General features: G+C 39.8%; 1 protein-coding gene across 3 annotated transcripts in view; it reads right to left on the bottom strand.

The window, feature by feature from the left end:
• chchd6a (coiled-coil-helix-coiled-coil-helix domain containing 6a) overlaps positions 1-25,845 on the bottom strand; it is an 86,177-nt gene extending 60,332 nt beyond the window's left edge. Inside the window, exons 1-4 of one of the 3 annotated variants that reach the window (XM_010731237.3) lie at positions 25,638-25,845; positions 23,606-23,696; positions 22,745-22,835; positions 21,340-21,484 (exon numbers count right to left, since the gene is read on the bottom strand). In XM_010731237.3, the coding sequence (XP_010729539.1) occupies positions 21,340-21,484; positions 22,745-22,835; positions 23,606-23,696; positions 25,638-25,721 (411 nt within the window). In that variant the 5' untranslated portion in view covers positions 25,722-25,845. Of the gene's footprint in view, positions 1-21,339; positions 21,485-22,744; positions 22,836-23,605; positions 23,697-25,277; positions 25,364-25,637 lie in introns of those variants that run through there. The other 2 variants (XM_010731238.3, XM_027288529.1) reach the window with 2 other exon arrangements.
• Positions 25,846-26,052: the final 207 nt, after the last annotated feature.

The raw sequence follows: 26,052 nt of genomic DNA, 5'->3' as shown, positions 1-26,052 counted from the left end.
GTTGCTAACAGAATAGCATTCACCCTGAATAAACAAGGCTCCTCTTGTTGCTTTGCCAGTAAACTACACAAGCACTTTCGCACCGTCACATTCAGGAGATGATTCCTCAGACTAGAATCTTGTTAAACTGAGCCAAACTGTATGGCATCAAAATGTATCAAGGAAAATTGATTATTATGACACCAGATGGGTGTGTTTGTCACACCAGGAGGATTCAACATATAGAAAGTTGAAATAAAAACTGCACAAGTATCTCTGAGAGTGGCAGCCTGTCAGTTACTATTTGAACTGCTCTAATGTACTAAATCTTACACATCTGGCACACACGGCAAATTAATGCCAATCATTATTTTTAAAGCACTTTTGTCCCAGGTCTCACTAACAGCACCGTGCCACAGAAACGCAGCATCAGTGGAGAAAGGCGAGGAGGGTCTTTGCACACACACATAGACACAGAGTGAGGAAGATTCATCATAATTATCAGGGCTGCTGAACGCCAAATCAAATCAGAGCCGATCGCCTGTGTTTCATAAACAGACCTTAACTGAGGAGAGACAAAGAGCGAGAGGGTTTTAGATGTGAGATACTTTCACTGTCGGGTGAAAGCTGCAGCTGGTGCATGTTAATGCAGGTTAAAAAAAAAGGGGGGTGAAACTGTTCGTGTGCTAATTTTATATGTTAGACGAGGATCTGTTTGGCAGGGATTAAGCAGAAACAGAATGGATTTAATTTAAAAAAAAAAACAGCTCTCCTTCCTATCTGTGTCTCTCTGTGTTGTTCCTGTTTTAATTTGCAGTCAGAGAAGAAACTGCAAGTGAATCAGATGACTCCTCTGGTGTACCTCCCGGGACCTGCGAGTCTATGGTAGATAACAGCCAGCCAGGCGTGACTTTACACACAACACAACACAACACACCAGACACACACACACACACACACACACACACACTGGCTGAGGCTTACATGCTCACATTTGCTTAGTCTCTGCTGGGATACCTGGCATTGTCCATTTGTGTCTGTCATTCTTTTATTCATGTTTAGTCCCACATAAGCAATGGCAGAAAAAAAAGAATAAAAAAAATTAAAAAGCACTCCTCTCATTAATTTCATTAATATATAAAACTGCTGGAGCAGAGGGAAGCAACACAGGGTCAATGCAGCATTATCCTGAACAGTATGCTGGTTAGTCAAATACATGAAGGCAAACGTTCGTTGTAGATTCCTTTGTAAGGTTAATAGATGATTTCACAGTCATATCATGTCACTGCCCAGGCCAAGGATGAAACAACCAATGTCATCAGAACTTTACAGAGCTGTAAAGTCCTTCTTAACAATATTAATCTAACCCTTAACTTCTGGAAAACCGCTCTTATATATCAAATGTTTGGTGCTCAAACTCAAACACCAAGGTGATTAAAATTACATGCAGCCCTCACTTACACAACCAATGTTGTGCATTGACTGAAAGACCGTTGCGTTCCTCCAGTGAACAATGCCTGGCTCTGCCACCCGTACGCTCAGGGCAATCCAAAGTTTTCTCGTCCAGTGGTGGAACATGTTACCAGTTCCTACCTGTACCAGATCACAGACATCTCTCTCTACCTTAAAAAACCTCCTGAAGACACAGCTCTTCAGAGAGTACCTTCTCTCCTCACACCACCAACAACTGGACATGCTAGAACTGTCACTTGATTCTATGTGAGTAGTACTTATTGCTGCACTAACATGTCCTTGTCGCTCTGTACCTTGTTTGTTCCCCTTTTTTTGTAAGTTGCTTTAGATAAAATGACTAAATGAAGATGGACTAAATAGTTGGGTGGTATCATATTGATAACCAATGGCTGGTTGTCAATATGATACAAATTATTGTAGAAAAGTCTTTTTAGCCATTCTAGAGGCATGTCCCTTGGGATTGCAATGTCGGTCTGTTGATTGGTCAGTCTAACCAATTGGTCCACACTGAAATATCTGAACAACTGCTGGATGGGTTATTGCTTTTATACAGACATGAATCCTACTGACTTTATTCATCTCTTAACTTTTCCTCTAGCACCACCATCAGGTCAAATTCCCACAGGAAGAAGGTTCCTGGTTTGAACCTCGGCCCTGGGCCTTTCTATGTGGAGTTTGCATGTTCTCCCCGTGTTTGCGTGGGTTCTCTGCGGGTACTCCAGCTTCCTTCCACACCCCAAAGACATGCAACTGGTCACTCTAAATTACCCGTCGGTGTAGATGTGAGTCTGAATGGTTGTTTGTCTTTATGTGCCCTGTGATGCTTTACAGATAATGGGTAGATGGATGGCTTATGGCCAAATATCTGCAAAACTGCTGACACTGTATTTAGTGCTAATTAGGTAATGTTAGCATGCAGGTCCTTGACAGTTTTTGATACTTGACGGAGACATTCTCTTGAGGTTGGTGCCAAGAATGTACTGCAGTTCGCTACCTAGTCTGACCTGCAACCAAAAGCATACACTCAAGAGGACTCTCAAGAGTTGAAGAAAAAAAAGTCAATTAAATCATAAAGTCTTTGTCATCTGCTCGTCATACAGCAGCTGCATACATTTGACAGTTTTTACTCCTGAGTTTTAAGAATGATGAACAAGGCTCATAAACACTCCCTCTGAGGATTATCCCCCTCATTATCTCAATCATCGTTCGAGCAAGAGCAATTTGGCGGGATGTTTAATCAGAAAGTAGTGTAAAATGACATGGATATCAGGAACGGTGCTTTTAGACATACATTTAAAAATGGTATTGTTGTCAGCCCTCTGACTTAACATGGATATTATGTCGAGAAACTGCAGCCTTAAAAGCATCATTAATATGACAGTAGACAGACTGTGCCAGAATACAAACTTTTTCTGATCTCACATCCATACTTTGCATTACCTAATTGGCTGCCTGTGTTTGAGGAGAAGCTTAGAATGTTTACGTTTATTTACTTTTTGAAATACTTGACAACTGCTGTTTGCCATGCAGGATATCAAATCCAATCTTCTCTGGCACTTATAGCTATAAAAACTATCCTAAATGCCTAAAATAAAATCAACGCCAGAGATAAGAACTCATCTGACGGAGAAGAAAAGAGAAGTAAAGTGTAAGAGACAAGATGAAACCCAAATATATAACAAATGTAAACAAAAATAACTTCAGTTATTAGGAGGGTGCATAATTGAATAAGGCAGCTGCTAGCCACAAGCTAAACAGGAGATTAGGTTACTAAAGTATTATCGTACATTCTTCCTCCTCCAGGCACATTCTGCATATGAATCAATTCAATACACAGCTAGAGGTGTGAAGCATCTATTTAGAAGCTGCAGACAGAGGGAAGCATGTGTAAATGTGTGAGACAGAGAAAGCAAGCGGGAGTAAGTGAGGGAAAGATGAGCTGAAAATGAGATGGGTAAAGGAGAGACGGGTTTAACACTTACCGTTTATGAAACAAAAAGAAAAAAAGACAAAATAAAATCAAAGAATTAGTGAAGAAGCGGGAAAAAGGGACGAGAGCCTCTGCTGTGAAAACACTTCTCAGCAAAACTCAAATCTAGCAGGGGGAGGTTTAGGCAGTTTGCAGCGTTTTGCTTCACCAGATCTACTTTTAGCCAACAGGACTAACCGTCTAAACGCTCCAATAGCAGTGCCAGGAAGTTTAACACGCATGCCAAATGGACCAGAGGGGTCTGAGTCATGCAGGCAAACAACCGAAACAATCAAGTCACCAACTAGAAGACTCTACTGCCACTGCTGACACCCTGTTAAGATTGTTTGATTGAGGAGCTTGTATGTTTTTTACAGTATTGGGTATTTTCATAACCATCCAGGAGGTCAGTTTTTCTACATCAGGATCAATCTCAGCTATGTTATACATGTAGATTCTCGCTCCAGCACCAGCTTCTTTAACACCCTGTATTGAGACATGTTATTAAAATAATCGTAAAATCAGTGAATAGTGTCGTCCTGTTTCAATGCTGCTTTGGCCATTCCTCTTTCCATCTTTGCCAGTTGGCTGCAGCTGTCTGTCTGCGTGTCCCACTGCCAGTTGTATCTTGGCATAGAGCAAGAAAACCACACTCTAGACGTTGGTGTCGGTCCGCTTCCAAGAGAGCTGTGATGCGGTTCATTAGTGGTAAGAAGACAACCCGCGCTGACCACAGGATTAAGTGAAAAAGATTTGTTACACTTCTGGGATTCCAAAAGCTAAACAAATTTGCAGATGTAGCCTATCCTGTTCACGTGGGAATGTCATCTGCTCCCTGTGTTTCTACAGACTCTAGAGTCCAGTTGGAGTCTCAATTATTGTTTGTATCCAACAATTTTGTGATCCCTCTGCTGAGCGGACCACCTGAGAGGATACATAACCTGCTTGCCAAGCCAGGTTAATAAACATTGTTTTTCCTCTGATTGCTCTGTGTAGTACTGATAAAACAGGGTGGCAGGTTGTGACGGCCTCTCTCTAACCCTCTCTTATGCTTTTACCTCTCTGTAGCATCTTTTAGGCCATCACCTGGATGGCTGCACCTTAAGAGGGTGGAGCTAAAAATAGGGCGGCCATCTTAGAGGCTGTCTCTCTCTCTTTTGTTCTGGCAACATGGGCAACTTAGTTTGTTTTGCGTTTGTTCTTTATTTTACCACTCACACACACTCGGCTCTACACCACTGATAAATAACATTTATCACAGTTTAGGTTGTTAGGTTTAGTTAAATAAACATTTTGTTGCACTACCTTGGTGTGTGGACTTTTGTTGCCAACCTTTGATCCAGGTTCGTAACAAATTGGGCTTGTCCGGGATCTTGGATCCTTGGTTTTGTATTAAATAGGGCTAGCCGGCTGGAGGGTATGGAAATCCTTCTGTTATGGTGAGTACATAATCTAGTGATTGGTACTGGGTTCAGTAAATTTTTGTAGCAGTAGTATTGGAGAGAGCCCAACACACATGGATGGTAGTGTAAATGGTTCAGATTAGTGTGGATTGAGGTTCAGGGCTCCCAGTTGATCCATTTCTGGATTCATTTTAGTTAATTTTTTTGTGCAGTAGTGTGGCCAGAGCATTTTGCTGAGGGTACACCTCCATGACTGTCTAGGCAGGTCACCAGCTTGCTGGTTGCCTGGCCGAGTCATTGGGCTTTGTGTTTAACTCTCCCACCGCACCGGTTAAGTAGACAGCCAGGGGAAAGGAGGTTCCACATGGTGGCTGTTATGCTGGGCTGAAGGAGGTTAAAAAAAAAAAGTTGTGGCAGGGGAGCTATCAAGGTTTAGGGCAGGTAACGCTTGTGGGGTCTTGTGATTTTTTTTATTTATTTTTTATTTTTTTAAATGTTGGGTCACCGGTCAGTGTGGTATAGTTGTTGGTGGTGTGATGTCTGCTGTGGAGGAATTTGTGAAGAGTCCAAGTTAAGATCGACTGGAGGCCTTCACTAAGGGATCATTTGATAAAAGTAGCAGAGCATTATGACATTGAAATCCCTAGTCAGGGGCGTAAGGACCACATTTTTGAGGTAATCAAGGAAGGGTTGGTTCAGCTGGGGGTTTTGGTAGCTGGGGTAAAAGAAATGGACAAACAGGATTCAGTTTCTCCCCAGGTTAGTCTCCCTGACCAGCCTGTGAAAAATGTGCAGCCTGTAGCTGGGGTAGGTTTGACTTTTGAACAGCAAAAGGAGTTGTTAATTTTGAAGCATAGGCATAAGTTGGAACGTGAGGAATAGGCTCTGGAACGAGAGCGTACAATCAAGAGGCTAAAATTGGAACACTACAAGCTGGAGTTGATCAGAGAGGGTAAGATCCTTGATCCCTCAGCAGGTACACAATGGGGAAACTGGGGGGCACCAGTTCCTCACATTTTGATGTCTCTGGTTGTTTACGTTTGGTTCCAAAGTTTTCAGAGAAGGATCCAGATATATTTTTCTTGCTTTTTTAAGGGGTTGGCTAAAAACAGGAAGTGGAGTGATTCTAAGCAGACTTTGCTGCTGCAATGTGTATTAACTGGGAAGGCTCAAGAAGCTTATTCTGCTTTGTCAACAGCAGATAGTGAAAACTTCCAAAAGGTAAAAACTGCAGTCCTAAAAGCATATGAACTGGTACCTGAGGATTATCGACAAAAGTTCAGAGGTGCAAGAAAATATGACAAACAGACCTATATAGTACTATAGAGTTTGCAAAGAAAAGGAAGCTTTTCAGCCGAGGAAATACCCGAAAGTCCAATTAGCTGAGTCTAATCATGGCTGTATTATAAGAATTAGATGGCTGGATGGTTGTCCATAGTCCAACACCAGTAAAAAGCACTTCCTGCTTTAGTCAAAGCAATTGATAACACAATTACTGTATTTTATAGTGTACCAAAATAAGAACATTTGTTTAAAAAAAGACAGTATTGCTGGGTAATAAACCTGAATACTTTCTTGGTGCATAAATTGTGTATTAAAAACTGTCAAGAACCAAGACCTGACATCAGATGTCTGGCCAGTTTCATAATTTGTTGACTTAAAATGAGACTTTAAATGAGAACCCTCTGATGAAAGAAGTAATTTGTTTTGATTTATTTTAATAATTTTATGTAGGCAAAGTTCTTGTATCTTACGTCTAAAAGGGTTAAAATGGGTTTTGTAATAATATTTTACACAGACAGGTATCGAAAAAATATGCTTTGGAAATCCAGGTATTAAAAAAACAGACCCCAACATGACCCTAGTAACAGAGTCAAATCAAACCAAAGCTACAAATATTAAACATCAAACCATGCACTGCTCAAACTCACTTAAAGTAGAACCTGTTGTTTTACAGTGCTACATCTCTCCTCTGTGACAGCCATAGCGTATTTCAGGTTTTGAGGCTAAGCTGTGGGGACAACAGATGGTGGCTGGCTGAGCTGTTAGTCAGTGTGTCTGTCTGTTAGATATCAGAGTGATATCAGTTATGGAGGGCCAACTCCCTGATCCAGTACAGAAGAAACACATGAAGAGAGCATCTGAGGGCAGCGCACCAATGTTAACAGTCCAATGGATCATCTACACATGGGCATGGAACACTGGTGTTTGGGCTCGTGATGCCTGGGACAGACACGTATAAATATACACTCCCGCATCACACTCTTCCCCTGTGGGCAGTGTGTGTGCTGTGTTGCCATCTGATAGCAGCAGCAGTCTGTTCTCCCATTCCCCTTTTCTCCCCCTCTCTTTATTTACTCCGCTGCGTTTATTTAACACATAGCTCCCAGCGAGGCAATAAATTAGCACTCAATAATAATCTGACTGATAATTACAGCCAGGCAGCTACACAGAGGAAGGAGTGGGACAATATGGCCCACTGGCCCTTCTCCTCCTCCTCCTCCTCCTCCTCCTCCTCCTCCTCCTCCACCTCAACCTCTTTTCCTGCTCATCCTCTCTCTATCTATAGGTTAACTCCTTGTACCCTGACTCCCCCATCTTTCATATGACACTCCCTCCTTTTTAATATTTTAATGCAGTATTTTCTACATATTTAAGAGATGTAGAGATGTAGTCTAAGGGAGTAATTGTTCACAGCATGCACAGTATGTAGTTGGTTTAATTGTTTTTGCTTCTTTTTCACTGTACCAAATAGAACCCATCAAACCTGTTCAAAAGATATAATACTGAATTGAATGTATATTGTAATTATTATATGTATATATATATTTCTTCATTTAGACTGCCACCTGCATGATTATGATCATGATCTGATCCACAGATCATCACATCAAGAGGAGTCATTCATTTTGCGATCGCACCAGTGACGCCTTTCAACATGTTGATGTTGTGACCCATGAATACTCAGTCGTGGCATGAGTACATAGTAGTCATGGGTCGGACAACACCACCAACACCTTTCATTTTGATCTTGACTACAGACCTCAGCAGTTTCCTTACTCAGTCTTGCACAATTGTGACACTATCATGTTGACAAAATCTGACCGCAGACAGACATATTTACACCTGCCAAAATACACAACAGTGCCTCTAGTTCTCACTAAAGGAGGTGTCTCCACATTTTGCCATGATGCATGTCATTTTAGTCAATATTAAATACATTAACAAACAGTAAAGAAACTCTGAAAAAAATAAATCAGGTAATTAATATGCATAATTGTAAATATTAATATAAAAATGAGTCAATATAGTTTAAAAAATAAATATTTCTATGTCAAAAAGATGTTTTTTTTTAAAAGAAAGTACTTTTAAACTGCTTGATTCCACTGGGCATGGCTGCAGTGCATTTCGTCTCGGACCCCATCTTGTCTTCAACTTTGGCCTGTTTGCATCATCAGATACGCATTTTGCACAGTGTATAAGGGTATCATGTCTTTGCTAGAAGTTGTAAGAAAGATTGAAATATCCAGTGTGTCAAATTTAGGGAGGTAATTACAGAATACTGCAGAAATGTAATATAATATGCATAACTATGTTTTCATCACTGTATAATCACCTGAAAAGAAGAATCATTATGTTTTTGTTATCTTAAAATGACCCTTTTCTATCTACAGATGCTGCAGGTGCTCTTTCACTGCCATGTTTCTACAGTAGCCCAGAACGAACAAACAAAGCACTGGCCACAGGTCTTTCTGTCCTTTGTACCTTCACTTTCACACTTAGAAAGAAAGGGTAAAACGAGGTGGTTGCAATACGCAACCTCCATGCAAGATGCCACTCAATCCTACACACTGGTCCTTTGACTTGTCCCAGTTGGGATTGTGTGTGGTTAAATTTGAATTGCTAATCCAAACCTACGACTGACTGATATTTGAAACACACTAAAAACACATTTTTGTGACTCACCAAAATGAGACATCTGATGAAAAACCGTATCGTGTTACGTTAAAAAAAAAATCTTTAGAAAGCCAGCCAATAAGCCATGACAGTGTGACAGTGAGTCAGCCAGCAAACCCAGGATCCTGAAACGGAAGCAGCTGAATGGAATTCAGCCATAATTAATTTCATTTCTCAGAGAACTTTTTTCTGCTGTGACATGTCAAAATGTCTTCACAAATCAGCTTCAATTTAATAAAGTGTGATTTTACACAATTGATTTGACAGGATTTGATATTTTTACTTGCTGATTCATGGTTTGATGTTCGCTCTCAAAATAAGACACAAACTCATTTGTCGCAAAATTGTTTTTAGCTAGCAGATGTACTGCAACGGTTGATCTCAAAAAAAGTTTCCAGTTTTAAAGCGTTGAACACTGCAGGTAAGCAACAACACATAAAAGCTTCATTATATCACTAAACCCGGCTGTACTGTAAATCTCACACTCTGCATTCCAGCTTTACTGTCTTCTTGTCTGCTTATGATTGATGTTTTGGATCAGGCCAAGATGATGTTAGTTTGGGGGAGAGTTACAATGGATAGTTAGATAATCATTAGTGTCAAGGAGAATTAGGGACTTAGGGAACAGATCAAAATGTTTAGACATGGAAGTGTTGAGAATATTGATTTTGCAATAATAAAAATGTGCGGCCCATTCCAGTGGGGAACATTGTGACATCTTTAAATTCTCCTGGCTGTATTACATTATTACACTTTTAAAACTACCTCCAGGCATGATGACACTGTATTACCCATTAACTGCCTCAGTGAGCTATATCCTTTATGTAAAAAATGGGACTTTTTGTCAATTACAGACCAGCTGATTTTGTAGCAACATTGTTGACAATAAATGTAGATAAAACGTCTCTACTCTGACGTCCTCTCTTTTCTCAGCATGTCCTTGGTTTATACCAAGATTTACTGGACTTCACGTCTGTCTGCCTGCTTACTCGGCTCATCTTACCCGACTATCTGACAGTGCAGCGAGGGAAGCTGGCTTTTGAGCACACAGTCGGCCTAATAGCTTTACATGCAGAACCATGTCAGTTCCTGCAGATTACAATTACTGATACAACTGCAGGCCTTATCTGTACCGCACCTTCACTCACCTCTTTCCCTCCATTTCCTTCAATGCCACCCCTGCCATCTCCCCATCTCTTTTTCACCCTCATTTCCCAATATTCCCTTTTCCTTCTTTGCTCTCCTTGCCAGTCTTCCTTATTTTTTAACCCCTCTATTGCGTTACATCTTCTCTTCACCCCTTCCTTCCCCTTTACTGTTCTTCCTTTCTTCCCCTTTTGTTTTTTTCTTCCCAATCACCTGGACGAGCTCTTTGATGAACTCTTTGTGAGTTCATATGTGTATAAATGCATTAGCAGGGCTCAACAATAACTTTAAAAAGTGGTTGTCAGGTATCAGCTTTTGGTTGCCAAAACTGAAACTATGGATTCCATTTTTATTTGCCTATATATGATATGTATTGCCAAGATATGATACTATGTGTTTATACGTCAGGTAAATATAAAAATGTGACATAAAAGAATGTTTTAAAGCTTCACCACCGTCACAATCTGTATTTGTTCCAGTTTGTCACCAAAAATATTTTCAGTGAACAGAGCACATCATAATATAACTCAATGCAGCCTAACGGTAATGAAGAGCCAATTCAGTGAGATCAAGGTCAAGGTCTTAGGAAATGGTGATCCTGTTACAGGTCGGAGCCGGTTATGATCCTTGTCCCTGCTCTGTCCTGACTTGTAGGTTGACTCGGGTAAGATTACATTTTCTTGTGTTGGCGGTCGGTTTGCATGTCATCTGTGACAGTTCGACTGTTACTGTACTCTCGAACACAACAGGTATTGTTGCTAGAATGACCGGGGCAATGATCGCTACTTCAGAATCATTACATTTCTCACAGGTCTCGCATCTCAGGCAACTAAGCTGACAGCCGGTGATTTCTTACAATAAGGACTGATTCAGTTGAGCCAGATTCAACCTTTGGAGAAACGCAACCTGACGTCATGATGCAGTGGCCAAATTGGTGATCAGACCGCCAGTCCTCCATTCCTCTACAGTTAAAATCTAAAGCCTAAAATGTCATTGAAACTTTACATTACATTACATTGCATTTAGCAGACACAAACTAAGCCCTATCAAGGTGGAGTTCAGTAATCTATGATACTTGCCCAATCGTGTTCTGGCTTCTGGCTGGTGGGGTGATATAGAGAGTACCAGTATAAAGAAAGCTGGTGAAAGCGAAATAAAAAGTTATATTCTGATTGTTTCATAGAGGTTGTGTTCAGCACAAATTAACAAATGTATTTATATGTATTTAAATTAAAGCATATGTGTTTTTTATTCACACGGTAATGATCCTTAAATTGCTTGCAGGATGTAAATTGAATTGAAATGCAAGATAAAACCTCTGATAAACAAAGCAACTCCTTTAACCTGTTTTTTTTATCTAAATAGCATAACAGCAGCGTATTGCCATATGTCTGACTAAATAAGCAGTCAGAGGAGTACATGATAAAACATCAAGCTACTCACCAGCTCATATGTACAGCTATAATAATGCAAGTCCCCATCTGCCTCAGTCTGCCTCTCTTGTGTGTGTGTGTGTGTGTGTGTGTGTGTGTGTGTGTGTGTGTGTGTGTGTGTGTGTGTGTAAAACACAGCTGTTTCTCTCACGTCCGTAACCAAAGTCTGAATGAGTTTCCTGAGTGTGTAAGAGAGAGACAACACTGTCGCTCCATCAGCAGAGAATCTCCAGCTGATTACATGGGTTTAGGTATAAACAAGAGAGGCAGGTTTGTCCAATCAGAGACAACATCTGGCTCATTCCAGCAGGGCTGCTTGACAAACGGACAGACAGACGAGAGGGATCCCAGTGCTATCTTGCTTTGGAGTGTTGCCGCCTCACAATGCCATCTGGGAATAAAACTCGAGGAATTTCGCTTAACGTTTGGCCCTACGGTCTTTGCTGTAAAACAGTGGTGGTGTTGTGAAGGGGAATGTTCCTGAGGCGTAATGGGTATTCATTTTGGCATGTAGTACTTCAATGACAATTACATCAATACAGTAAGCACAGACTGTGTACAGTCCCAAGGGACATTTTAACAATGTTAATGCGAAAATTAATGTGAAGATGTGTTTCCATCTTCAAAATAATACAACAATACTACTGTATTTGTTATTTAATATACATTATTAACCTTTTTAAACCCTGAAAGACCCCTTAGTGGGAAATACATCTATACGAATGTTAACGACACTTAAAGCAAAGATCCCAAAGTTTCACAAACTTTAGACTCTGTAAAGCTGCATGAGAGAAAAAACTTTATTTCCACAGCTACAGTACCTGCAACTCATTATGTAACCAAATACAGGAACATGGTGAAACAATAATGACATAACCATGATGATGTCATAGTGATGTCATCAGGGTCATCCTGGCTTGAGTCTGTATTTTAAGCTGCAGGTTGTGGAATTTGATACATGTGGGTGTTCACCAGGCAGGGACGTTTTTTTTTTTGTTTTGTTTTTTTAATTGGACTATGGGAAATGTAGGATACAACGTTTTTGCAGCTTGACACACACTAGTAGGGATTATATAAGATAAGTTGGGATATCTTGGACCTCTGGCTTTGTTAGTTCCCTAACTTAAAGGAAGTACAATATCAAATAGCTGTAGTACAGTTTTCTTTATCCCACATATACATCTTCCCCATTGGACTTTCACCACTGTATAGTGGAGGATCCTGAAATTAAGTATTCCAGAAGAAAATATAACATTTTTATGAAATATAATATTATGCTTATATAGTTTCACGAAATAAAAACAAACCGCAGTGGTGCTACATCACACATTAAAAAGTGAGTGAGGGGAGTGCTTAACTCGATCGCTAACCAGATAAGATGCATCAGGATCTGTCTGAACCGGCTCAGCGGGTGACTGATCGAGGCTGTTAATCAGAGCAGTATTTTGCCATGTCAGGAAAAGTAAAATGTTCAGATTTTTTTTTTTTTTACAGTTTTTGGGAAGCGTAGAGGCAAACTGTCAGATACAATCAGGCTCAATAGAGTTGAAGTTTGATTTGCTGTGATCAGTCAGGAAGGGCTTATCACCCCCACTGACTAATTACTGGGGGAAACCCTGCCCATAAATAGTAGTTTTATGAGATGCCATGTAATTGGCACCACTTCAAAACCCTGTGTAAAGTCAAATGAGATTTACACAAACTCCTCCTGACCTGGAAATGTGTAGGTGTGCAGCATTTCCTATACATATTACAACAAGAGGGTAACTGTGAGACTGATGTTTAATCCTAGACACAATGCAGAGTGGCAGGCTACTAGCTTCATTTTTGTATTTTTATCTTAAAATTGTTCTCATGGACTGAACTGGATAGTGACATTTGTTTTGCCTTTCATCTCACATCCATCTGACGGAGGAGCTAAACTTCTATTTGAATAAATCCAGTTGTTCATACAGTCTACCTAATAGCTTGCTTTTTAGGGCTTTGAGCACCTCCAAAAGTCAGGTGACTTACACTAAATACTGTGCCTGAATGCATCCTGTGTAGCTGCTGCTTTGCTAACATGCTGCTCACAACACGCCTTTTGTGTAGACTGGTGTAAGTCTTTCACCTTATTGTGGCAACTAACACAGAAGAATGATCAGATTGAATTTATTCCATTCATTGTTGTGGCCTATTGAGTGATGGATCTCCAGCTGCGGTGGCCTCTGCAGCCAAATAAATGTAAATGAAACACTGCTGTTTGAAATATTATCCAGGAGAAAGCTAACTTTTTATGACTCACAGAGAGAGCGTTATTAAGCCAGCAATGAAATCCAAGCATACACAAAAGGTATGGACAGGTAGTAACTGGAGTGAAAAACTAACAAAGATAATTCATTTGGATTTTGAACGAAGCTAACTACTTCCTGTGGAACAATGCACTGATATTTTCACAATTATTATAAAAGCAGGTCAGACAAAAGAACCCCCAACGGCTTTTAGCATGTGACAACTTCCCTGCGGACTAAAATAATTTGAATGTAGCAATTAAATGTTCCTTGTCACCGGGCCCCTCCGCAGCCAATTTTGAAGTAATAAAAATAACAGAAGAGATGAAAGGTCATTGTTCAAAGAAAGATTAGGTAGGTTAGATGTGCAATCATTTTGTGACTGGCTTTCCAACGAGAGAATTTCACACTTTGCCTTTTTGATACAAAATGTAACTTAATATAGTGCATGATGGGCAGAGAGACAAAGCAACAGATAAGAGAATAAGAGAGATATAAGTGAAAGATGCTTTCCCTTATATGCAATGTCAGTGGAACATGGAGTAGGCTTTTGTTGCCATCTAGTGTCACTTTAAGGAACTGTTAATCCAGTGTATTCAACAGATGTGTCACACAAACTTCATTCATCATTTTTGCTGAAACTGAACTGAACCGTTGTTCTGGTAAATCAGCATTTGTCACTTCAGTCTGGAAGAAATTCTATTCTAATTTCAACAACTCTAATGTTAGTGGTCAGGTTAGGATGAAGAACATTTAGGATGCCACTAGAGGTGAAAGTCACCTCGGAACATTTACCCTATTAATCTGTCCTAATCATACCATTTAACATAGTAAAAAACAAATAGCAACTGGTAAAATAGCAAAACTGGTAGCTACCTTGTTAGTGTGTAAAAGAAGCAGCCCGGGTTCGATTCCAATCCACCGCCCTTTGCTATTCTCTCTCTCTTCTCCATTTACTGTCAACCTTCAGCTGTGCTCAATACAAGGCATTAAAAAAATCATAAAGTAAACAATAACAACTGTACATATGCACCTATATTTGTTTATTGGTTTTATAAAAAATATTTGTATTAAAAAGGGGTATTCCAGGACCATGAACTTATTTTACAGACTCTGGGGAGCACTTCAAGAATTAGAAGAAATGATGTGATGAGTGAACTTAAGCGGCTGAAATTTAATATCATGTCAAATGAAAATATGGAAACAATGTGAAAGGGTTTGCTTGAAATATTGGTAATTATCACCTATGTCTGCAGCTCGCCTGAGATTTAAGGAGCATATAGCTTCTTTCAGCTCATTTAGTAGTTGTCACTGTCACTGTTTTCTGCAACAACAAAAAAAATATGTACACAAACTGTACACTACATGATTAGTATCAGGCAGCAGATACAGTTTGCACTATCCAACATAGTGGACAAGTACAGAGTCAGATATTTGCTTGAACTTCCCAGAGGTAGCCAGAGAAATTACACCAAAATGTACTGTTTGCTAACAAGTTTGTTACATCAAGGTGATGTGTAATATCAGTCAAGTGCCTCTTTACTTCTAATCAGCAAAGCCCTAATGATTTTACTGGACTTGTAGTTGTTTGGTTAGTTTTGGGGGGGGGCACAGGTACAGGGGATGAGTAGATATAAAATCTTCGAAATTGAACCAGAATAGGTTAATGAAATATAAAAGAGATAATTAAAAGTACAGAAAGTTTCAGAATAAGTCAAATCAAAATAAAAGATATTGTGTGGGGTTGTAATAAAAGAAGAGAGAATCTAGGGCCACTATTCAGGTAAGACAGCGGGAGTAGCATTTTTTAAAGAAAATTGTCTTGCCCTAAACCTAAATTTTGTTTCAGAAATCTTGGCAACTTTAACCAGCTCACAATTTTTCCTGGCACATTATGTCCTAGTAAGATGCAACAGATTCACTTGTGTTTACAGACATGTTCAGGAAACCATGGATGGCATTTTGTTTTAGCTGAAGCTCCATTAGAGGAAGTTAAAAGGGCAGCTAATAAAATAGGCTTCCTAATTGTTCTGCAAGAACAGAAAGAGGGAGAGAGAAATTTACCGTATGCTAATGTGACTTATAACCTTTTTTTGCTTTCAATAGGCACCAAAAGGCCATTAATACATTACAAAAAAAGAGTAAATCCCTTTTAGGCCTTTAGTTCGACTTCCTTTCTTTCCATTCTCCCGTTCCCCTCTCTCATTCTGAAATTAATCTGTGGAAGGTTTGCTATTAACAAAGACCATTCACAGAGCGCAGCACAGTGGGTGAGGCCCTTGGCTGAAAGATGAAGAAAGAGCCAGAGGGATAGCAGGATCAGGCAGTTCACAGGAAAGAGGACAAAAGGAAGGAGAAAATGAGCGAGGGTAAAAGGAAGGAAGGAAAGAGAAAGACGCAACTCAAATCAGACGCTGCGCATCATTGTGTGGCTCTCTCTGACTTGTGACTCAGCGCTGCACCCACGCACACACAGCACAGGAAGCACTTAGTCACCTGTACCCCCTGTTCCTCACTTAAGGCTAAACTCTGTACCTTATTTCTTCCTCATCTTACAGTGATTCTTTACAAGGTGACTGACGGTACACTATCTCCTCCTCCTCATCATCATCATCCTCATCTGCACCTCCCACTACTCCTCCCCTTCATCACAATTCTGCATGTCACCCTCTGTCACCTGTTGCACTCTTTCCTTCTCATAATCACCCTTTTTTTTTTTTGCAGTATCTCTAAATTTTCATTCAGTCTCTTTACCTGATTGCAACTACAGGAAATGTTTAATCATCTGTTAAATCCCGAAACCCATTGGCTATCGTCTGACTTTGATTTACCCTCTGGGTGCAACGACCAATGTATCCAGCGGAAATCCAAGCAAAGACTTCGTCTGCAGTCCCAATAGCAACTTGATACGCAAGAGAAAGACACATTTCTGAGAGATATCTGATCAGAGATTTCGGCCAATGCATTCCGCCTCTTTTGCTCTCCACATGGACTGTTGGAACCAAAGTCCACTCAAACATGATAGGTTTTAGCCAGAATAACCACACATGGAAACCAAAACATTTCTAGTGCCAGAATCTTGGTTCTTCGCCTACAGATTCTGCATTCATATGTTGATATATAGAGGCTAAATATTGTCTTATTCTCACTATCCTTCTCTTCTTATTTCAAGGTAATGTTTCACTCTTGTGTCCTCATCTATAAGCCTTTCTTTATTTCTTTTTCTCAATGTTCACCATAACTGATCTTTTCTGTCAACCACTCTTTTTCACCTGCCCACCACCTTCCTCTCCTCCTTTTGCTCTCTTAATTGTGCAAACTGTTTAGTTGTCCTGTAAGCTTCTTTTAAATCATATTTCCCTCCTTTTCGAATTCATCCTCCTAAAATCACGGAAGAAACTTTAATAAGAGTCACTCCTTCTCGTCCTCTTACTGTTACTCCTCATGATACTCCAGGAAATGTTAGATTGCCTGTGAAGACTTTCTTTTTTTACCCTCTGGTTCATTCCCTGCTCTTCAGCTCAATTCTACAGGAAATGCATGTCATCTTCTCTTTCACTATTCATTCATTCTCAGCTCCTCGTCATTCTTCATCCTAACCCCTTCACAAAATGTTCAGTCACTTTCTTTTCCATCTGCACATCCTCCTCCCAATTACTTAGTCAATGCTTAATCAGCTGTCACCTCTTTCTTCAGGCAGTATTACTTTAAACTTTTCCCTCAAAGGCTTTCAGTTGGTTCTAACCACAGCAGGGCACTAACTTTGTCAAGATACCACCAGCCATGTTGATACGTACTAAACTGTATTTCCAAAGTACACGTATGCACCATTTCTGCTGGATGTGTGGTATAAATAGTCTTTTTTTTTCCAACATCAACTTCATATGGTGGTTATATGACAGACCTACATGATGATCTGTTTTTTGTGCAGTTTGGAGTTTAGGAAAGATATAGATATAGATATTAGAGATTCTTCTTAAAAATGTAAAGTTGAATTCATTAACAGTGTTATAGCAAACTTTAGATACATATTGCTTTGTAACGGACACTGAAGTGTTGACGTGTATACTACATTTTAGCTTTTGTCATCATCCAGTATTTTTTACTCATGGACACGATGGGTGGATACCTGTTTAGTGTAACATGGGCTTGAAGTAATATTAAAGTCTGTGTAAAGGCAATTCTGAGATTTCGTTCAAAATACATTAAATATGTTGGAAAATAGTTTGTAAAGTAAAAGACTTGGCTTTTTCACCAGTTTTTAGTCCAGGATTTTGTGGGTGGTCCTAAAGGGTGGCTCAGTGACACACTGAGGCCACCCTGATCATAGCCCTGCACCCCTAGCACCCCCACCTGCACCTTCAGCACATTCAGCGGACACGCCCCCACAGTTCTGGAGCTGAGAATTAATTTTTACCTGATTTTGACACCTAATTTCATAAACGTTTTGATATTTTTAATCGTTCAAATTTTGCTGGGTGGTTAATGACACTTTCTTCTTTGGTCTGACAAACTCAGGACACATATTTATTCTGACTTTACACAGACTTTATTAAATCAAATCAAAATATTTCTCCACCTTGGTTAGTTCTTAACAGTCAGCTGCCCTTCAAACAGCATGGGCATTTTAGAAGCCAGTCCATAAATTATAACAACATACGCAATATCTTGGTAATAACAGTATGGGAAAGATAACATGACAATCAGTAATAACATAAAAATACTGCAATATTGGAAATGTAGGACACAGCCTTTTTGAAGCTTGGTCCATACTAGAGGCTGAAAGTCAAGATATGCCGTCTTGTAGTCAGGTAATAATGGAGTAATATGTCAATAATTCAACAATACCCTTTCAATTCCATTTCCTCAAAATGGTCCCCCATTTTAGGCATTTTCCACTTTTGTTTTGCAGTACTACTGTCAACATTAAACCAAAAGATGCCTTTATTTCTTCACAATCCAACGCCAATGGTAGCATCTGTGTAATGGCTATGAATCAGGAATAGAGAATATAAAGACTTGTTTATGCTTAAAATGACTCAACAGTAAACCTAAAAAAAAGTCAATATAATCCCAGATTTAAAGATGATAAGCTGGAGGTGATGAGAGCCAATATGACACTCCATTAAGCAGCTACTAAACAACACTATGGGGCAACACACTGTTGAAGCACAAAGGATACAGTCAAGGCAACCCAAAAGCCCAAGGGGTTTGATTTTTTAGCCCGGCTCAGGCAGGGTCTCTGAATAAAAAAAAAATTGTCTCCTTTTTCAGAGTTCAAACAAATGTATTACACAGACGGGCCATAACCCTGGTACAGACGGTGTGACTGAGCAGTCAAACATCATGCTCTCATCACAGTTGTTACTCGACTACACAGTGATCTTGCAGGGGTTGCATATGACAAGAAACTGGAGATGATGGGTGACCGTTCTCTCTGATACTACAACAGGAGTAACAGATCTCATTTGAGTTGGGAATGTAAACAAGTCTAAACAATGTATTCATAGCACAAGAAACAGTAATTACACGGAGCCCTCAGAATCAGGAGGTCCGGTGCCACTCGACCGGTCATTCTGCTCTCGATGTCCTTCCAGCGGCTTTCTATTAGCGGTGTGGAAGTGTGTTGGAGTGGAGATAAGACAGGCACTACAGCATGTCTCAACATGGGGGGGGGGCAGGAGTAAGAGTCACGTGAAACAAGCGTCGGCTGGTGTGTAAAACAAGCTCTCCCCTTCCTATGAGTAAACCTCCAACCCCGCACCGCTCCTATCTCTAGCTCCAGGAAACTCTAGGGGTGCAATTTACGGCTTGTACTGCACTGATAATACTGTCTCCAGGGTAGGAAGGAGAGAGTGATGGGCTGGGATAGAAAAGAAGAGAAAGACAGAGGGAGACAGAAGGTGGGGGTAGGTGAGAAGACGGAAAGAAAACGAGGGAGAAAGAAAATGGTAAAGAGAGGGGGAGATAGAAAGAGAACAGGGACAAAATCGGTGAAAAGAGGAGGAGGACGCAGAAGGAGTATCACCACTGAAATTACAAATGCAATTCCAAGACCCAATTTGTGTCTGTGCGAAATGCTCCAGCAGATGATTAAACCAGAGAAAACCTCACCGGACTGAATCATGACTTGACCCTACACAAACATATCTCCAGCTACTGAGAGGCACCTTAAATTAATCCGCTTTTACAGCTTTATCACTGAACTCACTGCAAAAAAAGTCTGCTGACCAAAACTCTAACACTACGGTGTCATTACGCACAACTACAACAGCTCCGCCAACAGGTCATCAGTGGATATTACAATGGGAAGAGGGTTTTTCATATCGTCCTGCATCTTTAACCAAAGGACACGTCTGAGTGACAGGCACAGCATGTGAGTCAAGGTCAAGTCATTTAGGCATGTTAGCTGTAATCTACAAAACTACATGGCCACTTCTCATTAATGCTGAAAAGTCAACATGCGATTTGCCTGCCAGCATATCTGATAAAACAAAACAAGAAGAACTCAAACAAAATTTAAGTATTTAAAACTATTATTGCTTATATATGTATTACTTATATGCGAATATTCATCAGTCAAACAATTTTATGTTTCCTGGTGTGGAATACCATTTTGGTCAATAGATAAATAAATTTAGAATAAATAAATATGACTATGAAATAAATAAATGAGGCAATAAATATATAAATAAATGTAAATATAAATACATTTATTATTACATGTTTTTCAGTGGACTGTTTTGATTTATTTCAGGGGACAGAAGTATAATATCGTCCAAGCATTGACCGAAAGTTTGGTGACTGTTCACATCATTAGGGTCTTTATTGCGCAAGCAGCAATGATGTCACAATTTTTTGATACTCTCTATGTATTATACTTCATGTTTACCTGCTGTAGCTAGGGGACTTAATTAATGAGACACACATTCCCAGCAACTGCTATGCAGCACTTGTGCTTTGAACGTGTCTTTTGATGCTCTCTGTGCATTTTCAGTTAGTTTCAAAGTTTCAGATTCAGGAATTTCAGTACAAACTGCATACGCGTTTGCAGAAAGGGCTTTTAGTAATAATTCATTTGATCTGCATATTTTCTGACACACTATAGCGGACTGGGAGGGATGCACCAATTGTGCCCCAGGCTACTCAGTAATACTGTAGGTGTGTTACGGTGCTACCAAACCATACTTCTTCTTGGCTTTGTATTGATGTTTCTGCACTTATATGTCAGAGCTGGAAAAATAAGTTTTTTCCTTTCGGAGAGATATAAACATATTTTGTATTCAATTTTAATGGTGAAATTTAATGAATTTAATGTCATTTGGTGATTCGTTTTGTTTTACAGTAACCAGTAGTTACAGTATATCATGATGTGTGGACATAATTAGTGTGCATATATTTTGTGTATTTAAATGATCTTCTCTCTATATATATTGACAAAACAAAGACCCAATGCTACTGTGCATGTCCTGACTGCACCCTATGCTTCTGTTATTGAGAATAAATGTGCACACACCTGACCTGTGACCTGTGTATGACCGTCCTACAGATGCTTACAGGAGTACGTCAGCCTAAAATAATATCAGTGACTTTGTGTGGCTGTACGTTAAAAGTGGTGTTCTATATTTCAAATATATAAAATCACAATGTCACTGTTAAAAGGGTACGAGATAGGAACAAAGACAATGTGTGTGTGTGAGTGTGTGTACCAGTTGCTTGGCCTTCTCGGCTTCCTGCCGCCTGTGTTGTCTTTCCCGGCTCATGGCTTTAATCTTCTCCTCCCTCGCTGCCTCGCTCTCTCTCTGTCCCAGCTTGGTGACTTCCTCCTTCAGTGTCGTCTGTTGGCGTTCAAACCTGAAACACACAAACCAAACATGTGAACGCACGTAATAATGCTTCCATTCATTACACACTATCACCGGGTCCTGCTTCCAAACTCCTCTGATCACAGTCAAACAGCTTTAAACATACACAGTACCTCCACAAGGTGGCAGCATTTACCATATTTCATCAAACTGGTCAAATATGTGGGGTATCTACAGGAAGCTGTGCTCTTACATGATAAAATGAGTTCTCCTGTAATGAGAGGAATGAGTACTAAGAGTGATTGAGAAGCAAACCAAGCAAAATAAATAATCTGTTCAGTTTGATCTCCACATTTTTTTTGTCTTATGTGTTGAGAGATTCAATGAGACGTCACTGATCCTAAACTCAAAAAAAGTTTTAGGCCAAGATGCAGGACTTATTTGGACTGTATTTCAAATTGTACAGTTCCATCCTAATGATCTCAAATTGACTAAATTAATTTTCACTGTTGGGTTTGGCCAAACAAATTGGCTTTATTAATACTGAATGCATAAACCTAGTTAGTACTACACTACTGTGTAGTGGAAGCACATTGAGTTTATTAGTACTATTACATAAATCTAATGACTTGCTTCACATTAAGTTTATTAGTTAATTTATATTCAACCGATGTAATACAAATGGATGGAAATTTTCTATGCAACTGAAGGCCTGCATTTTTTTTTTAGTGTAGACCTTGTAGAAAGGAGCCATGTGTGACTGAAAACTTTTATACTGTTCAAATATATATATATTCTCAGTGTTTGAATATTGATGGCCATCCGACCCGAAGCAACTCCCTCTCAAAACGTCTCTTTTGTCCTTTGGCTATAAACTGTTAGTACAAGGCAGTATGGAATAAGTACCTTGGTGATATTTCGATTGTGTATGAAAAGCTACACATTGGTTAGAATTGTCTTAGTATAACAGGTGATTTTTTTTTTTGCATGATGCAGAGGTTGTTAAAAAATATCTCTCACTATATTGCACTGGGGCATACTGTCCTTTGGCAGTTTTCCTGACTGAATGTTAAAAAGAATGCAGGTGCAACACCAGTGCTTCACCAAAGTCTTTTTAACCAAGTGAAATAAAACCAGTTTGAAAGAGTTTAGAGCTCCTATTAGGATGTGGCTATTTTGAATATAGTGTGTGTGTGTGTGTGTGTGTGTGTGTGTGTGTGTGTGTGGATGTTTACAAGGCATAAATCAGCATGAATTGTCATCAGCCAATCAGAACCTGTATTACAAACCCACGTTTTCTTCAACCCACCTTTTCTGTTCTTCCTTAGCGTAGGAGGCTGGTTTACTGGACTGGGTGCTGGGTTGGGCCCGATGCTGGGGTCGAGGGCTGCGAGAGGCACCTGCACAAAGACGAGAGTAGATATCAAAGTATGAAAGTATGAAACTATGTCTTGGCGACTCTTCAAATGAGCCCTAATACACTGTAGATATCATTTGTAGTATAGGTGTAATTCAATTTCAAATGTCCTAAAACCTACACACTGTTTTTCCTTCTGAAAATTATGTTTTAAAATTGGGCCATCATATTCACAACAGAGAACTGTATTAAAAATTAAAAAGGTCCCAAAAATATCAATGAACATTCACAGGAAATAATCTAAATCCAAAACGCTCATTTTACAACCTTCCTGCAGTTACTGCATTCACTATTTGGATTAATTGTACAGTTATACAGAACAACTGATACTGTTTTATACTGAATATAGTGCCAGTGATATCCATGAAATATCTCACTAAGTCAGGGGTCGTCAGTTTAAAATCAATGATCGAGTGAAAACCATCTTTACTGCAGAACTTAAGTGACCAAACTATTCATCCGGGTCGTCTTTGACTTGTTAGTTAGTTTGAGACTCTGGCTTTCTGTTAGACATTTATGTTAGCCCTCAAGCAAGGGCATCTCTTACACTTGACACAGGCATGTATAAACAAGAAAATATAAGTCCGCAGGTTTGAACTGACACATTGACTTTGAGGACACAGACTGCGTGGGTCTGGATGTGCTCTAGTCTAGACGATATGTAAACAACACATTAACCTGGTCACCCAGCAACCTTTAGCGTTCAGGTCTTCCTCAGGAAAAGCCTTTGTGACACTGTAAGGTTCATGGTACCTGTGTCTTTCTGTGGGCTTGAGGTTGGTGATGTGCGTTCTGGTGGGATGTTAGCTACTCCTCTCATCCTCTGGAGAACATCTTCTGATAGCTACACACAAAAAAGACAAAGACGTCAACACAAAACAGAGAGCCTAAGATGGCCCTCACATGTATTCATTCTTTGCTTTGTTTTCTTTACAGAAGCCTTTCTGAAAGCTTCTATAAGCTCAATAACAGTTTACCGGAGTGTCATGCACACCATGTGCTCAGCTTTATTCAAGTATCACTTTATCTTTTGGAGGAACATTGATCTAAGGCGAAAAACACATAAACCAGTGACGTGTGCCAGAAAATAATGGGTCACTGCAGCTTTGTTTTATGTGTGTGCGTCCAGAGAAATTATTAAACATCGGTTAGCTACACCAAAAACCACAGTAGGCAGTACGAGTCACTGACTCACTGTTTCTGTGACTCACAACATTTGAATGTGCGGGAAGTTCTGGTTAACAGGATTATCTGCACGGCTTAACATTTTCATTTTTTAAAGACATTTTTTTTTTTTTTTAATCTTAATTATTGATATGCATGTAAACAAACAGACTATAAACTCCTAACTTGCTCGGATTGCATGGGTTTATTTTTTGTTTTCAGCAGCTGCTGAAAAAAAAAAAAACTTGACTAGGTCTGAAGATGCCTTCAAATCCAGTGGGAAATTTGACTCAAATCCAGCAGACTTGCAGACTTGCAGTGGCTGCAGAAGCACTGCAGGCAGTCATACGTGTGTGTGTGTGTGTGTGTGTGCGTCTGGCTGTAACCTTTTAATCTTTCATTTTAAAAGCAACCTATTGTTAAAGACTAAAGATAATATCAAGGTGAAAAGCACGGCTGATCTCATCTCTAGGCAAAAGTGTCTGTTGAGATATCCACACACCTGTGGTGTGGCCACACCTCGCATCACTGCCGGGTGTGGTCAGGACTGCTCTACCTGTACCCAACCATTTTATTCTTGTGCATAGCTTGCTACATTATCAGTTTAAACCATCTTCCATTATGTAAAAAATATATATGTTTGATAGTCTCTATGGGAAACTACTGCAATTACATTCTCATTCCATTATGTAATCCATGTGCAAAGACCTTTTGATGGATGTGAGAATACTTGCAGAATAATTGTACTGTTGTTACATGGCTGCATCATTAAATTAATTATGTAGCCCCAGGGCATACAAACCATAATTAATAACATAGAGTCATTGCTATAATTATATTACATTAAAAAGCTTAAACGTGGAGTAAATTAGTATTTTACGGCTACATTATCATGATTTGGGTGGGTTGTGTAAAATCCCGACATTTACAAAAGCACTTGAAGGCAGCAGTGCACACCAAAGCTCATCTGAAAACTGCCGAGTTTAAGCCATGGTTATGTTCATACACATAACATACATACAGAAGCATATGAGGCTGTTACGTTATTCATGAGAATCTCTCCTTTATTTAGCAATGCATACACACTGCACCTGACATGTTCCAACAAAATACTAGCAACGTATACGACTGGTTAAATGCTTAAATGCTAGCCGGACTCGTTATCTTTAGTGTAGTCTGTAGCTAGTGTGAATCGGTGAAAATGTGGACATTTCTAATGAATTTAGCTCTGCTGGGTGGATAACGTGCATGCCGAATTTACCAGAAGACCCTGGAGGTTTCTATGAGACGTTGGTCATCTGTCAGGACACGTTTCTTTACCGATAAATAAGGCACACACATAACTCGCAGCGTATCATGACTGGAGTTTGGCGTAGCGGACAAAAAAAAAAGGGTGATGTTTCAGGGTCGTACATCCACCTGACCCAGCCCCTGCATCCCTTTACATCCTCCTCACTCCAGCGGTCGTTTGTTTTACAGGTCGCAGACTTACCGTTGGTTCAGTTTGAAAACAAACCGCTGGCCGGTTTAACGTGCATCGACGAGCTAACGGCTAGTTAGCCCCTCGGCGTGATATTAAAGTTAGCATGGCTTATCAGAGCGCTGGCTAAATTAGCATTACCTTGACTCCCCGAAGGATCCGGACTCTGTCCTCATCGTCGACACCGAAAGACACTTTTCTGGTCGTGCTCTCTCCCGAACCCATGTCTCCTGGCGTTAAGTGGCAGCTTTAGTCTTGACCTTGCGTACAGCAGTGTTACTATCATGAAATAACGCGTCCTGCCCAATGACAGAATAAGTGACAGATGGGATCTGGGTTGCCAGATTACACCACCACCCCCCTCTCACAGATCTGTATAAAACCTAAAAGAGAGAAAGCTTTACTATTTAAATGTTGATGAGGTAGATGAAGTATGTTAAATCTGCTCGTGTGTCATCATGTGTAAATGACGTGCGTCACATAAAGAATTATGTCAATTAAATCAATTTATGTTACTTATTTATAGAGCAACCTGGCAACCCCAATGTCGTAAACT

Source organism: Larimichthys crocea, chromosome XV (genome assembly GCF_000972845.2).
Source record: "Larimichthys crocea isolate SSNF chromosome XV, L_crocea_2.0, whole genome shotgun sequence".
Lineage (NCBI taxonomy): Eukaryota > Metazoa > Chordata > Actinopteri > Sciaenidae > Larimichthys > Larimichthys crocea.
Note: the sequence above shows the minus strand (reverse complement) of the source record. Positions and strands in the feature narration are given on the sequence as shown.